This window comes from Anas platyrhynchos, chromosome 9, assembly GCF_047663525.1.
Source record: "Anas platyrhynchos isolate ZD024472 breed Pekin duck chromosome 9, IASCAAS_PekinDuck_T2T, whole genome shotgun sequence".
Lineage (NCBI taxonomy): Eukaryota > Metazoa > Chordata > Aves > Anseriformes > Anatidae > Anas > Anas platyrhynchos.
The window spans coordinates 2,512,686-2,535,399 of NC_092595.1; the positions used below are offsets into that span (position 1 = coordinate 2,512,686).

A 22,714-nucleotide genomic window follows, 5' to 3' on the forward strand; every position below is an offset into this window, starting at 1 on the left:
TCCTGAACATGGCAAGGTTTCAGTCCAGCCCCCAGACACCCAGCTCTGGGTGGGCCCGTCCTTTTGCCCTCTGGATGGCAAGAACAGTCAGCGTTTCTCCCGGTGGCTTTCTCATGTAATGAAGCACCTCCGCTGCTATAGGAAGGTTAGGTTACAGGTTCAGCAAGAAAGGGAGTCTGTTCTGTTTGTATTTACAGGCCGACACACGGGATTAAGAAAGAAACAAAGATGCTTTATATGACAAGTCATCTGAGAGGCGTCATCTGTCCTATAGGAAAAAAACAGGCAGTTCTTACTTTGCTCTTTTCTTTCTGGTTCAGCCAAACCACCTCTTTAAAAACTAAAAGAATGGACCTGAGAATTTACACTAAAAGAATGTGCAAGTCTGGGAACTCAGTCAGTAGCAAAGAAAAAAAAATTACTTTGAAATTTTTGAATGCTTTTTTTTTTTTTTAATGTTTGTTTCATTTATTTTTTTATAGCATACGTTTTTTATGGCGTGTGGTTGTGTTTGGCTCTGAAATTATTACTGAATTTTTCCTACTCATATGAATGGAAGAGACATCATGGTGGCAGCGATCGTGCCTCTCTCAGGGGTCCCCTGATGCCCCTGGGAGCACTTCCCGGAGCTAACAGGAGCAGCCAGATGGCAAGTGCTCTGTAGGGTGGCAGGCAGCAGGGGTGGGCAGGCAGGGGATTTTCCCAGTTTTTGCTTTACTTTCCCCATAAAAAGAGACGCTGTGTAAGGCCACCTGGCAGGCAGATGGGCCCAGCACTGCCACAGGTCATATGGCTTGTGTGTAGGTCAGCTGTGATGCACAGGGCCGATGGTTCTCATGCTAAAAGGAAACCAGGTGATGATCTGGATTAAAAAAAATTGGAAGTATAATGAAAGGGATGCAGGGAAGAGTGCAGGAATGAAGAGGGTGAGTGCAGAACACACGGGCTCTATGGGGATAAGTGGGTGCAGAGGGTGCTGCATGCACTTCGTTATGGCCTTCCCCTTCTCCTACAGCTGCCAGCATGTGGAGCTCTCCAGTGGCCGTCCCTGTGGCCGTGATGCTGCTGGTGGCAGCCATACAGGCAGCAGCGAAAGTCACCCCGGCGCTGAGATTCACCAAGCCGAAGCCATCCCCTCCGCCGGGCGCTGCCAACCCTTCCCTCGCCCCCCTCGTGGGAGCCCCGGGCAGAGCCCAGCTGCCCTCCATGAGCCCCGCAGTGCGGGCGGCCACCACGCTCTTCCCCTTCGAGAACGACACCCTGGACACGGCCGACTTCTTCTTCAACTGCTGCGACTGCTGTCCCCCCACCAGCGGGCCTCGGGGGCCACCGGGGGAGCCGGGGCCTCCAGGTGCAGACCGCGATGGATCGGTTGGCTCACACCAGGCATCTCAGCACGTTGGCTGATGTCTGCAGTGCCAAAATCTAATGGTTATAACGAGCAGTGCGCTAGTCTGCAAATGCTCGCTTTGATAGCGCTGATACCGGAGCTGGGAACTGCTCAGCTGGGGAAGGCTGGCAAAAATGGGGAAATAATATTTTTTTAATACAATGTACTCAAGCGATTTGCACTTCCGTTAGCTTCCACAGCTAATAGAAGTTATATGGGCTGTGGAAGGGGTTTGCGCTCATAGGGCTGATGGAGAAGCTCTCATGTCAGATGCGTTGTGCTGGGATGGCTCCAGCTGACCGAGCCTGCCCTCAGACAGGCACCAGGAGCTTCGTGATCCTATGTGGATGGAAAAGTAAACTAAAAGAAAGCTGAAAAGAAAGCTGGCTTGCTCGCCTTTCCTTGTGCAGCATGGAGCCACCTGCAAGGTTCCTCTTGTATATTTGCAGATTTAATTCATTTTAAGGAGAGGGGCAATTACTAAGCTATGGGAGCTGCTTGGATGTGCTCAACTATTAAAGACAGATTACTTCTGATGTTTTATGAATGCCTGAGCCCCTGCAGCTTTGAGGCAGCTGAAAGTTGGTTTTAAAAAATCTTTAACTGTAGCCAAGAGCAAAAAGGAAAGCTGTACGATTTGGGGATTGCAGCAGCAAAAGACAAGGGCTGGGGAGCTGCGTGCCAGATCAGGGCATCCTCACCAATGCCAGTGGAAGCCGTGCTGTGTTGTTGTCTCTCCTTTATGCCCCCCAAGGGTTTCAGCTGCAATGCACAGAGGGCAGGGGCAGGCCAAACCTGTCTGTCTCACATTTGGTTTGCATCAGCCATATGACAGCAAATAAAATAGCCAGCTCTTACCAGGGTGATGGAAACAGGGTTGCCCTTGTTGCATCCCCTGATGGAGTGTTGCTTAGCTGTTATCACACGTTTTCTCTGTAAAGTTAAACCTCTGAGTTACTAAGATAACTTTGTTGATGTGATTACATTACAGGTCCTAAGGGGGAGAAGGGAGATGCTGGTGTGCAAGGTGTGCCGGGAACCCCGGGACCTCAAGGTCCCAAAGGCTTTAAAGGAGAAAGAGGTAAAGCAGACGAACTGCTCCTTTGGAAAACAAGTGCTGTTGTCCTCAGCAGATACCACAAAATTGTAGGAAAAAATATTTTTGCAAAGGAAGCAGATTATGCTGATATGGATTGACACCTTGCGAGATTTAGCATGGCATGAACAGAGGGACAATAACTTGGGTGGTGGTGGGGTATGTGCAGGTGGTACCGGAAAGCCATAAAGCCATCTTTATGGCTGCTCATAAAGATCCCACTCAAAACTCCTTGTTTTTGAGGAGTTTTTCCCTCATTTTGGGGCAGAAATCTGACATGAGGACGATACGGAGTTGTCTGCACGGTGGTGCTTGGTGCTGGGCAATGCAGCTGGGGGTTGTGAGGTCTGTTCTGGAAAACAAACATTGCTCCTTGTGCTCAGGGACCCATGCAAAATGGTACCAGTCACTTTCTGTGTAATGATTTCTGCGCTGCAGACAGTGTCACAAATGGCATATTAATGGTGCAATGTCCTAGGAGGCAAAGGGGAGCAAGGCGAGCGAGGAATAAGTGGAAACCCTGGTTATCCAGGCAAGCCTGGGCTGCAAGGTACGTAACACGGGCTGGGAAAGCCATGAACAGTGCGTTGGCCTGTCCCTTTGGTGCTGGTGATGGATATCCTATCCTACACTAATGGCTGTAACCTTTTCTCTGCCCCTGCTCTGTCCTAGGTGAAGCTGGAGTGAAAGGCAATAAGGGCAGCTACGGCTTCCCCGGCCTGAAGGGACAAAAGGGCTCCAAGGGGGACACTTGTGAGAATGGCACCAAAGGAGACAAGGGAGACAGGGGGGACGCCGGGGACCCGGGGGTGGATGGAGAACAGGGTGACAAAGGGGAGAAGGGGGACACGGGGGACAAGGGGTATTGTGGGGAGCCGGGGGGGAGAGGCCAAAAGGGGGAAAGAGGGGAAGGAGGGATGAAGGGAGAAAAAGGCAGCAAAGGGGAGATGGGGGCTGAGGGCATTCAGGGGGCGGAGGGAAAGCAGGGAGAAAAGGGCGAGCAGGGAAGTAAGGGTGACAAAGGGGACCTGGGACCCGCCGGTGTGACGGGACCCTCGGGGCCCAAGGGGGTGGCTGGCAGCAAGGGGGGCCGTGGGGCACCGGGCAGGAAAGGCTCCCGTGGGGCGAAGGGGGCCCGAGGGGACGCCGCGAAGCTCCTGAGATCAGCCTTCAGCGCCGGCTTGTCCAAACCCTTCCCTCCGCCCAACGTCCCCATCCGGTTTGATAAGATTCTGTACAACGACCAGGAAGATTACAACCCTTCCACCGGGAAATTCAACTGCAGCGTGCCCGGGGCGTACGTCTTTGCCTACCACCTGACGGTGAGGGGCCGCCCGGCCCGCGTCAGCCTGGTGGCCCGCAGCAGGAAGGTGGCCAAGGCCCGTGAGACGCTCTACGGGCAGGAGATCGACCAGGCCTCCTTCCTGACCGTCCTGAAGCTGAGTGCGGGCGACCAAGTATGGCTGGAGGTTGCGCGGGACTGGAACGGGGTCTACGTCAGCGCCGAGGATGACAGCGTCTTCACGGGGTTCCTCCTGTACCCAGATGTTCTTGAGATCCTGCTGTAGGTTTAGAGGGCAAAGCTGTTGCTGAGGATCATGCCTTTCCCCCCTCCCTCCAGAGGAGAAATGAGTATCAGTTCAGCGACTCTGCACTGTATTGGTTTAGTTTCTAGGTTCTGTGATTTTTTTACAAGATGTTTGTGAAAAAGTGATTTCTTTTAACTAGCAGCCCCAAGAAGCGGCACGTCCTTCATGCAGGTGCTGATAACCAAGAGAATCCACTGCCCAAAGGCCTGCAGGACCAGCATGGGGAAGGGGAACCTGAGGGGGCTTCACATCATGGGCTTCAGATTTGTAACCAGCATTATCAAATTACGTGATGAAGCTCCTTATCCAACTGAAATTTTAATCAAGCCAGCTGTGGCAATCCTTGCATGGTCAAAACTCCTCCGGCCATCAGTACTGGTAACCATCGGAAGGTCACAGTTTTGACAAAGGTTGTAGAGTTTGATTCATAGAGCTTAATCCAACGCGAGCACGAGCAGTAGGTTTCTTCAAATCATGTGAAAAAATATACAAGTATTTTGTCATTGAATCAGAATTATGTAGTACTTTAGACTGGTCGTGATTTTTTTTTTTTTCATAAAAAAAAATAAAGCTGAGATCCCATAATTAGCTTTCAGTAGCATTGGGATTTGCTCCTCTTCTCAGGCAGTCACAAGCCTGGGACGTTTTCCCAGTGATGTGATGAATGCTGGGTCTGACCCCAACACGGGCATGGAAATTGGGCTACTATTTCCCTTGCTCCCACCTTCCTTGCTTAAATTGCCACCATGCTTGCCATATGCTATTTGAATACCATCATAAATCGTGTCCCTCATTTCTTCTTTTTCCACAGCACCAAGGTCGAGTGTTCCTGAGGCTTTTTATATATGCTGAGAAAATTAACACGGGAGAACCGCTGTTAAATTTTAAGATAAAAACAAAGCAATTTTAAAAAGTTGATCCTATCTATTTGGTAAATGCAAAGGGTGCTTCAACTCATCAGCTTCTCAGCCCCACTTCGACATCAGCAATTCAAATATGAGATGAACCAGCTTTGTCAAAGAGTTGATACTTAATTCGGTGCTTAATCTGAGTTAGCTCCTGTGTGATTCAAATTCAGAGTACCAAGTATATAAAAGATGCAGATTTCAGTTTATGAATTCCCTGGCAGCTGTTGAATATTGAGGAAAAACAACAAGTTATAATAATAATTTCAGATTCCTGCTGTCACAACACCCTTAATTCTTTTGTTGTGCCTTCATGCTGCTTCTCCTACAGTCCCTGTAACAGATGGTGGTATACGGACATCTGACTAGCAATTTTCTCCTCTCCTGCTGAAGTTTCTTACACTTTCTATATAAATAACCTCTACAAATGCTCCTGAGAAAGCAATGCAAAAATGTGGGGTCTCACAAGAACCTGCTCAGATCTAATCCTCTCCATAAATTAATTGCTTGGCTGTCAGGGGAAAAGAAGAGCTGGCAGCACCACACAAGCTGGAAGAGCTCCTGCTTCCTTACAGACATCCCTGCACAAAATATACCCAGCCAGATTAGGGGGCTCTGGACTGCTTAAATCCTGTGGAGGTGCCCCGAGAGCAGGTTAATAGGAACAGCTGGAGACAATTCAGGCTATGCAAAGGTCTGGACTCACAGACCTTAAGGAAGGATATGGGATGCTCTTATCACAACCCCAGTCACTTCTGAGCTCCCATGATGGATATGGGAGAGCTGTAATGGCACTCTGAGCTGGCTTCTATGCTACATATATATTTTTTTGTCATTAACTTAATACCAGTGGAAGGTATTTCTGCTTGAAACCCTGACTGGGAAGGCAGAGAAGCATGCAGGACAAGCTACTGAAATATCACGCAGCTCCTTCATATGTATAAGTGTCTTAGGATCTACAGCTTTGCCAGTAGTACTTTGAATTTAAAGTGTGCTCACATCCATTCTGTGTTTATTTTGAAATAATTTCTTTTCAGATTTAATTAAGACACATTAAACAAGTATCTTGTGAAGTTGAGCCTGTGTAAAGCACAGCGAACAGTAGTTTAGATAAATATAGATCTTTGTAGAGAGGGAGTTATCTTCATCAAATATTAAATAGAATTAACAGTAATGCCTGGAAAATATTGTTTCTCTACACTGTTATCCTTTCTACTTCAGAGCCTTGGCAAAACCACACGTTGTTTGTTAGTCCTAGTACTGCTAATCAGATCAGTCCACAGCTGGGCTCATGAATTGCCCCAAATTAGTCAAAAATTTCAATGCAAACACATGCACAAATCTCCTCCTTTTACAAGCAGAGACTCCTGGGGCTTTTTTTTTTTTTTTTTTTTTTTTTTTCTGTCTTCTAAAAGTTACATGAAACCTGCTGAAAGGACTTGGGGCTGTAGGACGAGCATGGAGCTGCCTGTGGGACCAGATGCTGCAGCATCCTGGCACCTCCACCTGCTCAGGTAGTGTCCCTGAGCAAATCTGGCTGCAAAACCTAACTCAAGCCTTTAATTCTCTCTCTCTATATTTTTTTTTTCCTCTCTCTCTCTCCACATATATTTTTTTTTTAACCATGGCATTTGCAGTCTCCCTGCTGTGGGGTGCTCTGGTGAAGCATTCTGCTCCAGCAGCTCTTAACTGAAGCAAACTGTTCTGGGGGAAAGTTTTGGAGAATTAAAAATTCCCTCATTTTCATATGGCTTTCCTCATTTTTCACGCCATGTCAGAACAACAGTGAGTGAATTGATTGAGGAGGTACTTTGTCTCATTGCACGCCGTGGCTACAAATGCCAAAATATTTGTTCCGTTTCACTTGTGCTTCTACTTAGTATAGATTTATTTTGTGAAACTAAGTGTCTCCTGTCTGTGTTGCAATGAAGCAGTCTGACACTGGTATAAGAGAAAATAAATGCTCATTGTGCTAATCAAAGAGCAGCTGTTTTCAATAACTAAGAAAAATTATTCCAAACTGACATAAGGACATAAAAAGCAGCTGCTTCTTTAATGAGGATCTTGAGGGCTAAATCTACAGAGGAACTTGGGTACCTCGATAGCAAAAATGTCCCTGAGCCCCATGTTAGACAAGCAAGGCCTCCATATAAAGCCTGGGAGGGGTGAGGGATACCAGATGGAGGATGGGAGGCGCTCTGAGCGGTCGTGACTTGCTGCAAAATTCTTCTTAACCTCCAAAAGCAGCGTGTGCTGATGGGAAGGAAAATCACTCCTGATACTTTGATAAAGACCCTATCTGGTGCAGCTTTGCTTTATGCCATCAGTTTCATCCCCAGGCCCATGAAGTGTCCGGCGTGGTGTCAGGCCAGAGCTGAACTTGCCCTTGCGTGGCGCAGGTCAGACGCACCCACAGTACAAACCTGGGTCGATGCCCACCTCCCCTCTGGATCTTTCCTTGCCTTTCCATCCCCATCTCTGAGGTTACACAAATGCCATAATATTAACTCAATTTCTGTAACTGTGTTGGCAGGGCTGCGGGTTTTGCCCAGAGGAATGCTGGAGGCAGTGTCCTACAGGGAGTAGCTTGGCTCTCCTGGTGCTTCTTGCTCATGGTTTTTGGATTTCCAGGTGCTAGTGCTTGTGAGCAGCTGGGGTTGCTTTCAAGCCTCTTACGTTGTTCACCTGTTGAGCTGGGCTTGCCCCAGAGCAAGGACCACCTGCAGAGCCTTAGGGTTGCTGTGCTGGTTGATAAAAGGGATAATGTGGCCTGGGTGGAAGGCTTTGGGATGGTGTTTTTGGGTAGCAGAAAGCATCCAAAAAAGGAAGGGAGTTGGTTGGGTCTTCCCCATGAGATTGATGTGCTGGGTCCTTGGCAGTAGCTAGGTAAGTAAGTGCTTGCTCTTACTGGCTGGTTTGGGTAAAAACAGATGAGTTTTAGTGACTTCAAGACAGGAATTCATAATAGGTTTGGAAATACAATATAATAATCCCACTTCAGGTATTTTAGTTGAAATATATCTCACCTTTTCTTTGGAGACATGTAACTTTGCTGGTATCTGCTTGGTTGTGGAAAGAATCCCTTTTGGAAGGAGAAAATATGCCTTTCAATGTGAATTAAAATGGATTATAGTGTGATCACTGCCAGTTATCTAGCATGCTTGTAAAATGCTGGAGCTTCTTAATAGAGGATATCTATCAAGCTGTGTGTAGGCTGATATTGTTTTCTAGATATAGCCACCATTATTTATTCACAGTAAGAGCTCTATCACAGTTTTATGTGCCCTATCTGCAAAGCTGTACCTCTGAGACTCGGGTTTCAGAAGTATTATGTGAGATTGTTTCAGAATGGCGCGATGCAATGATTTAATTTCAGGACGGAATGTGGTTACTCTTGCGTGGTGTTACAGGGTCTGGTTTAACAAGAGCTATGGTCTTCCGTAGAGGTGCCTGGACTTAGGTGTGTGTATTAAATGTTGCAAAGTCAATTTTAAGGGTAAACTCGGATCACTATGTCCATTTTAATGACTTTTTTGAATTGTTCTTACCTTCTTTCAGTTAATCCTTTTTGAGTGGAGACTTTCTGTCTTAATAAAGAAGATATCTGGGTATCTGGGTAAAACTCTACTTGCTGCAGTCAGACCTTTCTTTTTTTTTTTTTTTTTAGTTAATAAAATTTGAGGTAAAACCTCAAACTTATTTCCATAAGATAAAATTGAGGATGGATAGAAAGTGAACTGGTTTTATTCTGGCTAGTTCTTCTCAGTTCAAGCTTTGTTTTACAACCCCCAAAACAATCTGCTTGAGGCTCTTTGGACTTTGAATTGAATTAAAATTAAAATAATAATAAAAAAGGAATAAGTAATCTTAGAATTAAAGTCTTTGAGATGTCTTCATGAAACAAATATCTTGTTTGAAATTAATGAACCAGCAATGATGAGCTCCATTACAAACCATGGTGAGTTGTGTTTAAGGGAGTGTGCCTGACTCAGCTGGGCTTTGTACACCTTTAGATTGTGGTCATGTCCTAGCGAAGTAAAGTTGAGAAGTTTTTTAGGGGAAAGAAATCAAAGAGAGGGCCAGCAATAAGTAGGACTCCTGCTTCTGCTTGGTAAATGAAAATTTGGAGCTGAATTTCAAATCCTCATCATGCCTCTGGGGGATAGGGGCCAGGTGTGACTTGGTTGGGCTTATGGGCTTGGTGTTTTTAGAAATAATATACAGGGAAAAAAATGTCTTGGGATTATTTATTGCAAAGAGCATGGTGTCGTTTGAAGAGTTTACAGAATAGATTTTTGGGTAGCTGTCATGTTTCTGCTTTTTTTTTTTTTTTTTTTTTTTTATAGCAGGGACTGCAAAACGTGTTTGCTCTTGGCTCCTAGCTGTTCCTTGGCTGCTTTCCATGTCCTCCTCAGCCTGAACTGCATATGTAACACTTATGTGCATCTAATTCAGTGTTACGCTTTTAACCAAAATATTTCAGTAAACTGTTGTAATTCTATTTCTCTACCTCTCCTTGCTTTCTTGCTTTCCAGGTACTTTTTTTTTCTCCTGAGAAGGCTCTTACCCAACAGTGGCATGTTATGGTAATGGATCACTTTTCAAAGAGTTATTTTAGTGAAATATTTTACATGTCAAGGCAGTTCCAGAAGGGGGAAAAAAATATTGCTCTGCATAGTCTGCAATGAGGTTTCTATACATGCTGTGTGTGTGAGCCACCCAGCAAGTCCTTAATTGCTTCTGCTAGGAGAACCAACTTTTCCTTCCTCTCCACTAGTGATGCTGAAAAACCTGGGTTGACTTGGATGAAAATCAGAGTGTTTTTCCTAAAGTTTCTCCTTACTCCAGATTGCAGCATAGCAGCCAGGCACAGAAGGGTTAGGATGCAGTCTGAAAACTTATTTTCAGTTTCCCTTCCATGTTTCTGGTGGATGCTGTTTGGAACAGATATGTTTAACTTTTTGGCAGCCCCTCCAAGATCCTGCCGTGCCAAGCCCTATATAAATGTGGAAGGCTCCTGTTCCTGCTGCAGATTTTCTCTTTAGGTGTTTGATGGGAGATGAATCGTCTGAAACAAGAACTTTTTTGCAAAAGGGTTGGTGCACATGGACTGCTCTAGCCCAGTTCTGCTTCTTGCAGGGAGCCAGGCAGACCTCTGGGAGAGGAGGTGACCAGAGACAGCTCTGTGTTTCTTTCTCTTACACTGATCTGGTAAGAGATCAATGTAAACGTCTCCTCTAGCGAGGATTTAATTGCTCCTTTCATAGGAGGAGCTATGAGGCAGTGGGGAAACTGCTGGTGCATGCCTGGTAGAGGAAACATCCATCCTTGCTTTATTTCTAAACCTTCCCTATAGTTGCATCTTGCTCACCTTTATTTTCTTTCTATACCTTAAGCCTACTGCTCTCCAATGGGGGGAAAAAAAAGAAGTTATTGGTAAGTCAAAGCTACTTCTGTAGAGTTTATTGCTGCTCAGAGAAGGATCCATGCTGAGTCACCAAGTGGAGAGAAAGGGCTGGAAAACTGGAGTTTGCTGTGAGGGCAAGGTCATAAAAGCAAGCTTAGGGGCTGATTTTAGTTGGATTGTGATTCAAATGAGCGCTACTCTATTTTATGGTGCCCGTGTAATGCTATTCTGACATTTCTAGTCAGCTACGTAAACTTTCATTGCCCCATAACAATTTATTAAGCTAGAGGGTCTTTGCAGATATGTGGCCAGCTTAATGCAATTGTCTGCCATAATTATTCATTGGTTTGGTATCGAAAGGGTACCAACCTAGTCAATAAAGATATCTGCTTATGATCCTCACAGTCTTGGCGTTTGTTCCATTTTAAAGAGTCAATAAAATGTTAGAATAAAACAATCACTTTCACAAGCTAAATTGTTGTTTTTCCATTTTGACTCTTGCCCTTTTTCTGTTGGTATTCAGCTGCATAATACAGAACAGTAAATTGGCTTTAGAGGTTTAAGATTGGGGTTACAGAGAATAACTTCATAAACACAAACTGTAAGGATTTACATTCAGAACAGCTGTGGCCCTAGAGAATGCCATGGCTGGAGGAAAAAAGTTTGCAGCTTGTTCCAGAATGTTTTTCTCTGTAGCAAGTGAAGAAAATCATCAGAGGTAAGGTTGAGAGCATGAGATGTTTCTGTTTCTTCCCATTCACAACAAATCTTACAATTTCAAGTATTTAAGTTTATGGTATCAAAACCCAATTAAAAAATGCTGTTAAACCTGACAAATCCTCTTAGAGCTTTCAGTACCTCTGTGGCATGTGGATTGCAGCTCTTGATGGCACTCCTGAAATATGCCTAGCAGGGATGGTTTGGGGGGCTTTGCTCTGGGATTGGTTATGGTGGTCAGTCACAGTAGCCCAGGTGTGTGTGATGGTTTTCTGTTTTCCTACCAAGTCCTCAAAAAAATGGAATTTGATCTGCTTCCCATGCAATGTGTTCAGTATTTAGAATACGTGGTTGCTTAGTGTGACTGCTTAAATAGGGACAATTTACAAAACTCCCTTCCTGGTTACTGCCTTGCCCTAAAGGTCAGAGAGCGTGTAATTTCTGCTCCCATGGGATTGAAGGGGCAGGTGCTGGTGCAATGCTGGTGGCTCTCATTGGCAGGGCATATGCAGTCCTGGGCATAAACTCTGATGCCAGTTTTTCTAAACCTTCCATTTCCAGTGGGTAAACTGAAGAAGTTAGCCTTGTAGGATGCTTGTAGATCAAAGGGGAGGCCATTTACTCTTTTCTATTCCTCCACTGATGTTGGAGGCATTAAGTAGGGGGGTTGAGGAGCTGGGCTCAGCTTCTTGTAAGAGCTCAGCAAGGATTTTATTCATCCATAAAACGGAGCAACATTTCCCTGTCTCAGAGGTTAGCTGTGGTGTTATCTCTAGAACCATCTGGGAGGCGCTGATGTTTTAGGGAAGAGGTTGAGCAATAACCAGCAAAGCATTTTGATGTCTTCTCAGAGTGGGAACTGGGAAGGCCAAGGGGGGGGGAAGCAAAACCTGGACATGTGCAGCCGTGGCAGCCTGAGACCAGGCAGCCTGTGCCCAGGGCTGCTCTTGTGGGTTTGTGCCAGGAGCTCTGGAAGGTTTCTGCAGGGCTAGGAGAGCTCTGGTAGATGACAGGGCAAACCTCACCCTCCATCAGCTGTCTTGTCCCCTTTAATTCAAGCAGTTCTGCTGTCAGCTCTGTAGCTCGCTTTCCTGCCTTTTTTGTATGTATCAACGTCATCTGCCTCGCTCCTCTGCTTCAGGAGATGGATCGAGGGGCTCTGATGTATGTAATGAAAGCTGATGCCTCTTAAATTGCAGAGCTGCCCTGCTTTTGATAGCTGGTGAGCAGGAGGGCAGCGGGGGCTCCCTCGGGCTCTGCCCGTTTCCCCACTGTGACAAGAGGAGCACAAACACCTGCCTGGGAGCCACGGCCGGAGCCAGATCAGAGGAAGTGAATGCCACAGATGAGAACTTTTATGAACTCTTCTGTAGTTTGTAATGGGTACTTGGGAGGCCCTAATTACACAAGAAAGCTTGGTATAGATGCAGCATTTTCACCCTTCAAGTAAAGCTCTGCTGCTTTTATGGCTTTGCAAGTGGGCTGAATGGCCTGGGAGCATCAGGGCCTGACCACGACCACCACGGTCCATGGTCCATCTGTCAGAGGACTTAGGGTCCTTCCAGCATGCCATTACCTGCTCTGCACAGTAGATTAAACTGCCCCACAAATGCAGCTGCAGGTAGCTCTTTGTGGCATGTTCCTCTGCTTTCCCACAGAAAGTGTAATTAACATGGCTGCAAATGAGCTCTTTCAGCAGTTTTCCCCACTGTCCCATAAAATGTGGAAAAATATGGGTCAGTGCATTTATTAGCTAGACCCTCTGAATGTGCACAGCTCTGTCGGCTCCTGGCACTTAGCAATAAGTCCTCTGCTCTCCCATTAAAATGCAAATTGCAGGAGAAAATGTCTTCAGGCTGGTGGGTTTCTAACTTAGCTCTTCTGGTGCTGCATGGGAAGCTAATGGGAGAATTTTTCACAATCCCCCTCATGCTGAAAGAATTGGCTGTTTGAGGCTGATATTTAATTAGTTCTGCTTCTGCTGGATAATAAATGGGGAGAAGGGAGTTGATGCATGTGTTACTTAACTTCTGCCTGCGATGATGACTTGAGGGAAAGAGCGAGCAACTATGAACTCGCCAACAGCTTGGCCAGGGCTGACACAGATGTAAGTGGAGGTTTCCATCTCTGCAGTGTGCTAAATATAACTGAAAGGTGGATGGGAATGCCTCCGATCATAAGCAAACTGCACCTTTAGACTGTTCTGCTCCTTTCATTCAGCTCTGTTCCTTGACTGATGTTGGCAAAAGGATGCTGGAGCCCCTTGCCATATAAAATGAGTGGTGCTTTGGAGAGTCCTGGTGATGAGCACTCAAATATTCACATTTATGAAGAACTAGATTTCAAATTTAAGTAACTAGAATGATGCATTTTCTTAGACCAAACAATGTCTAGTATCATGCTTGGACTGAAAATAATTTCAGAGCAAGTATTTATAATGCTTTGATACTCTTGTTCTTGGGTCACTTCCTGATACCTATGCACCTGTGCTACCCACTCAGCACAGCTCTGTGGCAGCAGGAGGGAACAAAATACTAGAGCAGGCAGGCTGAAAGGTTGGAATATTTCTGCCTTTGCTCAGGACAAAAGCTTGGGTTTCCTTGTCTGTGCAGCCTGCCTCTCTTACTCTGATTTCCAGTGTTCAAGCTCCCAAAGTCCTTAGGCAGCCAACTGTATATGATTTAAGAGAGAATTTCAAGAGTTCCTCTTAATAGAGAAAGGTTAGTTTTCTGGTCAAAATGGGATGTGGGCTGTATTTAAAAAATGTATGCTTTCTGACCAATGTTTTCTTTGAGACACTGAATGTTGATGACACTTACCAAAATAAATTGGTTTTAGCAATCATCACAACTTCCATCTGGAGGTACCCGAAGTGAAAAGCTTTGTCTATTCAAGCTATGCCAATGTGAATTTTGGTTTGGGCCTTTCCTTGGCTTTGTTTCCCAGGTAAATCCTGTTTGCGGTTCTGATGCTATCGCTGCCCCGATGGGTGGGAAATAGCTGCCAGACTAGCAAGTAGCTCAACCCTGTCAATTTACCAAGTAGATGGAAACAGAGCAGGGACTGGTGTAACTGTCTTTCACTGCCAAGTGTAATCCAGTTTTCTGACGGGCTCCTGGAGAGAATACTTAATGCTCCTGCAGCCTTTCCTTTCTTCCTCCCCTTCTGCGAAGGGCAAATGTCAATGATATCTCAGTTTATCTTGGTGTCCTCTGTCTGAACAAGATGGTAGCCTCTGACTTACTGGAATTCGCATCTGTGGATCTGGCAAACAGTTTCTGGACAGGTGCAAAGCAACGGGGTCTGGGAGGAGGACCTGTGGTGCATATGCTATTTCTAGACGCCGTGTGTTACATATAATCTGTAATGTGAACTGAAGGTAATGACACAGCACTGACATGAGAGATGATGAAATCCTCTAGACCATCCTCTGCCTTGGCAAGGTTGCTTGATCTGAAATGTTTCAAAGAGAAATGACTCCAGGAAAGCTATTAATTGTGTAAGGGATCGTGCTCTGTGACTTTAACGCCCTACTAATTTAAATATTAAACTCTAGGTGTTAATGTATCCTGAATATCTCACCCCATCAAGCTGCTGATGCACGAGGTAGGGTAACTCACCTTCTGGGCACAAGTCCTACCAGGTGGTTTTTTGGCTGACCCTGGTGAGCACACACCATGCAGGGTGGTTGTTGAGCCCAGGGAGCATCACAAACAGCCCAGGGGAAGGGGCTGGGGGCACATGGGGTGTGATGGCCTCGCTCCTCTGCAGCACAAAAAGCCAGGAAACAAATACAGGGACCTCTGTGCTACAATGACTAATATTCAGTGCTTAAGATCTCAAACTGTCCCCTTCATTTTGTTAAAAATGCAGCCACGCAAGGAATGAATGTTTACTAGTCACTTGCACATAACTGCTTTGTTTTGTCGTTCTTCATACTCAGTTTATAGCTGTTTGTATTCTGCATACCCATGCTCTTTCTTTCTTCTTTTTTTTTTTCTCCAGAGTTCTCTTGCTATCCAGATTTTTCTTCTCCCCAGGGTATATCTATTTGTTTGGATGACTAACTTGCTTCTCCTGTACAGATCTGAATTTCTAAGTTGCTGATCCAAATCTCTCCAATGATAAGTCATTGTCCATCTGTTTGCTTCCTCCTGAGCTTGCAGTGAGCTGCAAAAAGGATCAATGTATATATAGTAAGCATGCAAGTTAGGATAGACAGATTTAGTAACAAACAGCCTTGTGTTTTGTTCTTTCCTTGTTCCTGTTGGTGTTTGATTTTTATTTTTTTCCTCTGTTGGTGTCTGTCTCTGTAACCTGGTCCCCTGGTTCTGTGCTTCTCTGTGGCAGTTAATGGGTGATGTTCCCCTGTGCATACAGCTCTGTCTGCTCAGGCTGCAGGGATGGTTAATGCCACTTCCCAGTTAGGATTTTCATTTAGTGCTGAAGGAGTGGCTGACTGACCCCATCACTAATAAGGGGCTTTGTTTTCCATCCCTCAGACAAAGGAAGTCAAGACATGGTGAAATTACACACACAAAACACTTGTGAAGAGGGGTGCTTCCCATGTTCTAGTGATGGCTGGGCCATGCTGAAGGTGGTTTTCATTCAGGTGAGGTTCATTTCTGGGAGCTGCTTTCTTCCCTACCTGCAAAACAGGGCCAAGAAGAGCTCCTGTCTTCAGGAGTTTCTTTGTGAAGGAAGATCCAAGGTGAGCTGGTGTCTGGAGGGTGAGTGGCCTCCAAGAGAGGCCCTTGCTTCTCCTGTCGTTCTTGCCCAGCTGCTGTGACAGGGATTGTGACACATGAGATTAAGGAAAATGCATTGAACTTGTTGTGTTTTCCCAGATGTTTTGTAAAGCAGGGAGGACAAAGGAAAAGAAACAGTACAGCTCGTACCTGTAGACAAACCTGTTACCGTTAGGCAAATAGGGTAACTGTGCTCATCTTCAATGGAGAGCCATGTCCATCAGAGTGCCCTGGGCTGGATACCAGCTCTCAAGGAGGCAGTCCCCTTTGCTGGGCTTATTTTCTCAGTATTTGTGCCTGGATGACCTTCTGAAGAAGGTTTTTCTGATTTCCCACTGTGGTGAAGACCCAGGTTCTATCCCTGGTTCTGGGCAACTTTGTCCCAAAGCTGCTGCTTAAGCCTGTACCTTACAAAGCCTTTCCCAGAGGTTGTATAGGAAACAAAAGCAGCAGGACCAAGGGCAAGCCAGGAACATTGCCTGCAAAACAAGGTAGCTGAGGTGTGCCTGTCTGCTGCATGTGGGGCTTAAGCAGGAGATTACATCTGCTGCGAGTTGTTTGTTGGTTTGCTTTAGGAACCAGTTAAATTTTTTAATTATCTGAACATGTGTTACCGACAGAAAAAGCATAATTTGTTTCTGGATGATGGAATTTCTGAGCTATAAGCAGCTATTCAAGTGATACACCCATGCATACCATCACCCTGAAGTACTGAGATTTAATAGTTGCATTGCTGTTGTACACAGCCTCTTGTTTGTAGCACTTCATCCGACTGCATCCTTGCAGGTTCATGCCTTGTATTTCTTAAATAGTTAATTAAAATGTTAAAATCCATTTAAATAAGCGATGGATCATGGCCCTATTTGCATTTTGAACAGCTTTGTTTGGACTGTGCTAGCTGTGCTGCTGTATTTCACCTGGCTATTGCCGAGGCTGCCAGGGAAGGGGAGGGACAGCAGATGGCAATGTGGTGCCACAAAAGGACCAGCACATCGAGGAAATCCTCGTCTGGCCTACTGAGTGCCCTGAGAAATCAAGACGACAGATGCCGTGTAGGACCTTCCTTCCTCACGTTGGGGCCGTGGGGAGTTGGCTGGGGCTGTAGGGATAGAGGCCAGGTAGGGCCCTCTGCTTGCACCAGGCTGTGGTGAAGGTTGGCTTGAATTTATGCTCCAGAAACAGCACAAAAGGTAAAGCTTGTCCATGTGCAGCTCCTTGTGGAGGCTGTGTAAGTTTCAGGGCTCTTCCACCCAGCTGAAGAAATGGGTGCTGAGGGCATGTGAGTATGGTGGCCACAAACCGGGGCCAGAAATTGCTCCTGAGCAATCTGCCTGGTCCAGAGGTCCAAAGGCATTAGCAGAAGTTATCGAATAAAAGAGATGGAAAATGATACCTGAATGGCAGTCTTGGCCCATCTGGTGGCAGAGAGAGACACTACAAGTAAAGTAATAAATGCTTTATTTGTAACGTAGTTTGGCTTTTTTTTTTTTTTTTTTTTTTCCCCTCCTGGAAAGATGCTCTATGAAATTATTGTGCTTTACATTCTTCAAGAAGAAACTTCAGACACTGAAGTTTGAAGCCACAGCAGTGGCTGCTTCCCAAACCCCAGGGCTGGGCTTGAAACTGGGCTTTTGTTTCTTGGACAAAAGTAATATTAATTAATATAGGAACTGTGTGATGTGGGAGCTGGGCTGGGGAGCAGGGAGGGACTGTGATGGGGAGGTGAGAGGAGGTCGGTTCCCTCCTGTAGGGTCTGTGCTGTTAGCTTCTGCTGTGTTGCTCAGCTTCGAGCAAGCATAAGTGATATTTCTGTTTAAAACACCTCTTATACTACAGACTTCTTTTCTCATTAGGCTATAATGTGAGGATTTCTTAAATGCTGTCAGCAACACTCACACCAGTCTAAGCTATTTTAGAATAGCAATAATTATTTTTCACTGGAAATATCTCTTACAGTAATGTTCTCTGAAATGTGCTGGAGCAGATGGGAATAAGAAGAGATGAACATATTGTTTTTTATTCAGCGTAACTTAATGGAAGTAGCCTTTAAAGTCAAATGGTTTAAAACTGATTTTTACACAGTTTATATGTATGAAAGAACAACTTCTGTCTCATCAGGACACCCAAATGACTAACACCAGCAAAATGTCTCATTGTGAGAGATTAAATAAATAGTATGGGCATAGAAGAGACAAAAGTGTTATTAACATCAGCGAGGAAATAAATTAAATTGTGGTGAATAGGCTGAAGCCAGATGTGAGGATCAGTTACAATGAAGAAGGTGTTGAAGTATGCGTAGCATAACGCAGCTTGACCTTTACTGAGAGACCACCTCGACAAGGTAGCTGAGCTTTCTTCATCCCTGAGGTGGTTGTTTTACAGTATTTAATCACTGGCTTTCAAATGTCAAACAATTTTAGGGGGGAGAGGCAGCGCATGCCACTCAAGTTCTTAAAAACGGAGACTTGACCATGAGCAGTAGCTCGGCTCTGTGCTTCTGAGCCAGACTAATGTGCAGGTGAGGGGTGGGCAGAGGGCCTGGTGTGTCCCCCTGCATCCTTCTTTCAGATGCTTTGACAAGGATGTGCTGCTGATTGCTGTTGGGGTGGGTGCACAGCTTGTTTGGGGGCTGTTGAGTGTTTTAGGTGGGAAGATGCCCCTGGAGGTCTTCAGCCCTCCACCCAGCTGAGGCAGGGTCAGCTTCAAAGCCATAGCAGCTTCATCTGGCTCCTGTGGTAGCACCTGAAAGAAGTTAATTAAGATGATGAGGGGAAATGAACTTTTTTCCCTTGCTTTCCTGTATGCTATTTGAGAGAAATTTAACCGTGGCATGGGGAGGAATATCTTCATTGACTTTCATAGACAAATGCCTCTTTCAATTTAGGCTTTGACACTTGTTAAATATCCCAGTGCAGCATCTTATCAACATTCTTGTTGTTTCCATAATATAACTAATAGCTGGCTGTTTGTACAGCATAACTACTCAATTCATACCTGCACTTCACATCAGTGCGCTAGGTTTTGGGGATAATAAATCTATCAAACAGGTGCAGTAACTGCTTGCCTTTAAGCTTAATAAGATTTATTCATGTGGATTTACTCTGTGCAAGTAGTAGTCACAGGCTCTATTGGCTGTAGCTTTGCTCTGTTATTGTATAAAGATACCAAGGCACAACAAATACCACTTGAAAGCAGAGGGCTGGAATATCACGGTCTCATGAAGATAGAACAGTATTTGCCATCTTTGGTGCATTGAATATTCAGCGCTGAATACGGCTCTGCTGTGAGGGTTACCCACTGGTGAATCCAGATGAGAGGAATTTGGGTGATGAAAATACTGAGGATAAAGAGATTGGAGGCGAAAATGCTTGATAGATCTGCAGTTCTGGTTTTATGAAGAATTTATTTAAAAGCACTCTTCCAGAAACTACAGTTTAGACAGACTTTTTCATTGTGTAACTGGGGAAGTCTGCTGTGAATCTTGATAATACTGGGTGTACTGATCTTTGTCTGTGAGTGCAGTGTTCTCCCCAGGTCGTATTTGTTCCACTTTCGATGCTTACACGGGAATTAAGGGTAACTGCTCCTTGGCAGGAGGACAAAGAGCTTTGTGGATGGGAGAGGAAAGGAGTGCCCTGTTCTGCTGCGTGCACCTCTGAGCAGGCACATCCCAGTCTGTGGCGCCGGTACGGGCACATCCCAGCCTGTGCTACTGCTGCTGTGATCCAAGGTACCTGGCCAAAAGCTTCCTGGGAAGTTTTACAGTCCTGTAGGGTGTGTGACCCTGGCACCAACGTGAAAACTGTAGCCTATCTTTTTGCACCGGAGACAAAGTAAAGAAGAACAGAAATTTATTATTATTCCATCCCAGTCTTCATGCTCTCTGCTAGGAGGCACTCTGCTCTCCATGCCATTGGCTTCAGTGTGTAGTTTTTGAACCCAGCTCTTGCAGCCTGCCTTGACCACTCTTCCCTCTGGGAGAAAGGGCTGTGCTGAGCTATTAATTCCAAGGCCTGTCCCACCAGACTGGCTCCCATGCCATTTAAAAACAGCAGAAAGTGTTTTGGGATCCAGCTATGCAAGGGGTTGACTACAGCCCAAATCCTGGCTCTTACTCCTGAATTAGGCTGTATAAAGAGAAATGGAGTTTCAACATTTATAACATAAACAATAATAATGAAAAAGTACCCGGAGCTATTAAAGCAGTAATCACAGTTACAAACAGCCATGCCACGGTCTCTCTTGCTATTTCAAAGTAAAACCATCCATTTGTTATTCACTGTTGTTATCTGTGTTTAACTCCAATTGAGTGGAAATAATTGTTATTTGTAGTTGACTCAGTCACTTTAAGGAAAATAACTTTAAAAAACGCATCTAAATATATTCTTTCACAGGCTCATAAAACCTTCCTTAAAACTTTAAAATAAACAAACACGTATGAGCTGCTTTTCCCTGTGGAGACCAAGTTCATCTGCAACACAATTAGAGTTACAGCATTTCCTGGCAGCCAAAAAGAGTAATCAAGAAGTAAAACTAGAAAGATCTAAGGCATAGAAAACATAATTTAAAACAAAAATAAAGCACTTGAGTGAAAAACAAACCTTACAATGAGAACAGTTTTTGGTAACAAACTGTCAGATCGGTCAAACAAGGTATCTAGTTAGCATAGCCTTATCTTTGTTTTATTTTGAGCTCAAACTACAGGAATCTCAACAGTTCCAGCATCTGAAGCGAACCCGCGGATAACAGAAATAGTCTAAATTCAGTACAGAAAGCAGCACCTGGATTTTTGGCTTTTGGAGGGGTATGCAGCCTGGCAAGGGGAATCCCCCAGCCCTCGGTGCCTGTGCCAGCTGCTGACCTGCGGCACTCCAGATGTGCGCTGCCCTGCAGACAGGCTCCTGGAGGCTTCATTTCACAGAGCTGAAATTGGAGGAGTTGCTTAATGCCACTAGCTTTGCTTTGATGGAGGTGGAAAATATTTTCTACTGTCACTTATATTTCAGCACTTTGTTCATGCATATTTTTAGCAATATTGTATGATACGGACCTGTTTTTACTGGATAAAGTGTCTTGGTTTTGTAGAAAAGCTAAATGTGATATTTTTCTCAAGTTGCTGTAAGATGTAGGTGCTCCTACATCAGATGAATATGCAGAGTAACCTGCTAAATGAGCCCCATGCTGTTCTACCATAATCCCAACGCTGCCTGATGGGTCTAGGACTTCATCTGGGCAAAATGAGAGGGTGACTGAAAATCGCTAAACAACTTCACCCTAATGAAAAAATCTCTCATAGTGGGCAGCTTGAAATATGTAAAAGTTATTACCGGTCATTGAGGTATTATTGCAAAAGTTGCTTCTGAGTGCTGTGTCACTAAGTGATACTAATAAGTCAGCCCTGGTGAAAACACCAGGGTTTAGTGGGGCAGAAATTATACTTTTGGCAAATGATGGGGTTTTCCTGTAATGCTTCAGGAGCACCTGGCAATTTCCTGCCCTTCCTCTGAGGAGGATGTGACTGGGATGGGATGGGCTGCGCCCTGGCTCGGTGCTCTTATCAGCCCAAATGTCTCTAAGGCGTCCTGGCTGCGCAGGGATTTATGGTGAATCGTTTTCCGTGAGATTTAAAGTGACTTCAAATCTGCCTAAGATTTAAAAGACTTAGAGCAGGGAAGCTTTAGGGATTTACAGTGTTTTTGAATTTGCAAATGCTAGAAATGCCATTATCTGAGCAAAGACTTTATTAATCAATGTAAATAAAACCATTTTTCTTTCCACCAGAAAGCTGTAGAGCAGCTCCTGAACTTGTGGGGAGTGTGTGGTAAAACATGCGATGAACAGAAATCTGTAATTCCACGCCCTGGATAACAAGGAGCTATTTAGAGCCAAATTGAGCCGTATCACTCAGGTGTAGCTCAAATCGTTTGCTGGATCCTCTCCATGTGCGTAGCCTGTTACGAGGACTGAAGCCCGAGGGAGTCCTTACTATCAACACGAATGAACTTTGGAGGCAGAAGGATAACATTTATCTCTGCGTGGCACACCTGCCCTTTGAGGAGGACTTCTCCAGAGGGCTCGGTGCTGGCTCACTTTGCGAGGCCTGCCCAGTAAATCTCCCTCCCTGCGAGTGGCTCTGGGCTGTTGCTGTGCCACAGGACCCGGTGGGACCCCGAGCTGGCCCCATTGGTTCTCTGTGGGGTGATTTCCCCCGTGATGCAGGCTGCTGTTACTGGGTTGTGCAGGGGAAGAGTTGGTGACGTGCGATGCTGGATGGAGCGCTGAGCAGCATATGGCTGGTCCGCAGGGAGCCTCGCGAGTGATTTGCTGTGTGCGCTATGCAAAAATGTTTTGTTTCGACATGCTGGCTTCCTGGATGGGGCTGGTGGTGGGCTGCTAACTGCAATATATCAGTGAGCTCAGTAAGGTTGGTAATTCCGGTCTGTGCCAAGCTCTGAGGACACTTTCACAATGTGAGTGGCTCTGCAGTGCTAACCCCTGTGCTGGTGGGTGCTTGGTGCGCCTGGTGCATGTGGCCAACGTGAACACAGGTGACCCCAGAAGAGTCAAAGGGAGAGATATTAATGGGTAGTTCTACCTGGAGCTATCCAGGGTATGGGATCAAACCTTAAATTGCTTTTTGAGAAGTGCTTCTGGGCCTGGGCGGGCTCACTGTAACACAGGCATTGTGACCTGCTCTGGGGTGGCACAGAAAGGAGCAGGCTGACTCCTCTTCTGCTGACTTTTGCTAGGTTGTGTGTTTATAATCCAGCAGCTCTCTTGAAACTTTGTCTGGCCCACTTCATGCTTTCAACATTTACTGGAGTTCATGTATAAATTGTTTTCTTTTCCACTGCTGACACTC

General features: G+C 45.4%; 1 protein-coding gene and 1 long non-coding RNA gene across 2 annotated transcripts in view; both read left to right on the forward strand.

Moving 5' to 3' along the window:
* The first annotated feature begins 1,023 nt into the window (after positions 1-1,023).
* On the forward strand, positions 1,024-4,054 carry OTOL1 (otolin 1). Its single transcript, XM_027464537.3, has 4 exons — positions 1,024-1,351; positions 2,382-2,471; positions 2,965-3,036; positions 3,159-4,054. The coding sequence occupies exons 1-4, from the start codon at positions 1,024-1,026 to the stop codon at positions 4,052-4,054; spliced, it is 1,386 nt and encodes a 461-aa protein (XP_027320338.3).
* A 3,627-nt stretch (positions 4,055-7,681) lies between these two features.
* Positions 7,682-22,714, forward strand: part of LOC106020251 (uncharacterized) — a 79,920-nt gene continuing 64,887 nt past the window's right edge. The window contains exon 1 of the long non-coding RNA XR_002406619.4: positions 7,682-7,866. This is a non-coding gene — a long non-coding RNA (uncharacterized lncRNA). The remainder of the gene's footprint in view (positions 7,867-22,714) is intronic.